The 2,164-nt window shown below is 51.5% G+C and overlaps 1 protein-coding gene across 1 annotated transcript; it reads right to left on the reverse strand.

Annotated features, from left to right (window-relative positions):
- Nucleotides 1-500: 500 nt before the first annotated feature.
- Nucleotides 501-1,747, reverse strand: LOC125523332 (peroxidase P7-like). The gene is made up of 2 exons (XM_048688380.2): nucleotides 1,452-1,747; nucleotides 501-1,345 (listed from the first exon to the last, which is right to left on the reverse strand). Exons 1-2 carry the CDS (start codon nucleotides 1,665-1,667, stop codon nucleotides 602-604), a joined length of 960 nt encoding a protein of 319 aa, XP_048544337.2. The 5' UTR covers nucleotides 1,668-1,747; the 3' UTR covers nucleotides 501-601.
- Between the last annotated feature and the right edge of the window lie 417 nt (nucleotides 1,748-2,164).

Consider the following 2,164-nt stretch of genomic DNA (forward strand, 5'->3'; position numbering starts at 1 on the left):
TGTGTTTGTCATGTTGGACATTTTAAAACAAGAACATCCATACAATGGGCCCGAGCACTAGCGCGGGAATCGAGAGCGCTCCATGGTCACGCTAACGAACTCCACGAGATGCATCAGGTCTGGATATGGTTGTAGATCAAGTCGTGCTTGGAATGTACTCCATCCGTTCCAACATACAAGGTGTATTATTTTTTCAAAAAGTCAAACTTCTTTAATTTTGATCAAGTTTACAGACAAAAACATTAACATTTATATGTTATGAAATATATTTCTCATATTTCATTTTTTGGAGGGAGATCATATATCATTTATGTAGTATTGTAGGGGTTGATATAAGCTTGATGAAACGTAGGAATATTTGACTTTAGAAAAACAAGTGCACTTTATACTTTAAGAATGGAGGACTCGCTATATTTCTCGAAAAAGACCATTTATTGCACACACGCACATGTTTGGGTACCACAAATGCGCCAAACGTTCTGTTGATACGACACTGTACACAAAAAAATTAGCACGGATACTAGTTACAAATTGTACATTTCAAAATAATAATTGAATCCGATACAATCGGGCTGGGTTGCATGCACTTGGAATCAAGCAATCAGTAGTTGGCCATGGAGCACCTCAGCCTCACCTCCACGGGCATTCCCTTTGGCGGAGGTATGTTTCCCATCTTCACCATGGCCTTGGCAAAGTCCCTCGCGAACGCCTCACCGTCGGCGCTGTACATCTCCACAAGATTGTCCTGCAGACCTCCACCGCCGTAGAGAGTCTGGTCTGAGGTAAGGAGACCGCGCCGCGCGATAAGGTTCCTGTAGTAGGCGTTGTCGAACCTCATCGGTGTCTGCACGTCGAACGGCGCCTTACCAGAAGTACCCTGGCACGTCTGCCTCGTGGTCTGTGCGAAGAAGGGGTCGATGTCGCCATTAGGGCCGTAGACACGGTCCCTGTAGGTGTCGCAGCTGGCCATCCCGACGGTGTGGGCACCGGAGAGCGCCGTCATGTCACGAGCATCGAGGTTGAGCTCCGCGAACATGGTGACGAGCTCGCCGAGGTCGTCTTTGGGACTGGGGAGGCCCTTCTTGGTGGACTCCGGGTCGGCGGCGAAGCGTGAGTCCTTGCGGCCGAGGGGCACGCTCCAGGTGGGACCTCCGAGCAGGGCGACGGCGTCGCGGGACGCAAGGGCGATGACGTCGGCGCAGGAGACGGTGGCCGGGCAGTCGTGCTCGAGCGCGGACTTGATGTCGTGGATGACGGTGTAGCCGGTTAGGGAGGCGTTCGGCTCCGCATCCTTCTCGCCGGGGGAGGAAGGAGTTGCGTCCAGGAGGACCGAAGCGTCGCATCCCTGGCATGTCATTTGTAAATCGTACAGTATTTAGCAAATGTAACCATACATAGTACCGTAGTAGGTAGAGTATATGTACAAGTATAGAATAGAGGTGCGTATATACGTTGATGAAGCAGTCATGGAAGAAGAGGCGGAGGACGGCGGGGGCCATCCTCGGCTGGGCGGCGACCCTGCTCGCCATCACTGACCGCACGACGTGCTGCACGTTGGGGCACGTCTTCTCGTAGTAACCTGCGGAGAGCTCGCTGCCATTGGCGGTGGCAACCAGAGCAACGAAGAGGAGCAGCGCGACCCAACAAGGAGCCCTGGAGGACGCCATGCCTATTGACCGGTGTCTGGTGATGAGAGCGATCGCTGCACAGTGCAGAAGAAGCAAGCAAGGAGAGAATGTGTGGAACATGAATGGAAGCATATGCTTATGTAGTAGTGCTTGTGTACAAGCTGCATGCTTTTATGCGCGTGCGCATGTGCGAACGCTGTGCAATATTGTAGAGCTTCATTGACGAGCTGCAGCCTCGTGCTTACTGGCCGGAAGGCTGACAAGGTCAGGACCGGACCAGAAGAAGAGAAAACAAAAGCGCAGGGAATTGACAGGGGATTGCACAAAATTAGGATGCGTTGACGTGGTTGCTTGCTTGGATGGTGCAATTGTGTACGCCCAGAATCTTGATTGATGGTGCAATTGGATGGCTGGAATGAAAGGGTGTTAGACAAACCGTTTAATCGCAAATAGGCATGTTGTCCACTTGGGCTGTTTGCCTGGTTCAAAAGATGAGTACTGGTCGATTTTTGCACGGTCCGAGAAAACACGCTCTA

This window comes from Triticum urartu, chromosome 7A (genome assembly GCF_056163025.1).
Source record: "Triticum urartu cultivar PI428250 chromosome 7A, HENAU_Tu73, whole genome shotgun sequence".
Taxonomy (NCBI): domain Eukaryota; kingdom Viridiplantae; phylum Streptophyta; class Magnoliopsida; order Poales; family Poaceae; genus Triticum; species Triticum urartu.

Coding starts and splice junctions, on each gene's coding strand:
- LOC125523332 (XM_048688380.2), bottom strand. CDS start 1,667: ATGGCGTCCTCCAGGGCTCCTTGTTGGGTCGCGCTGCTCCTCTTCGTT. Junction 1,346..1,451: donor TCCATGACTGCTTCATCAAC/GTATATACGCAC, acceptor ATGACATGCCAG/GGATGCGACGCTTCGGTCCT.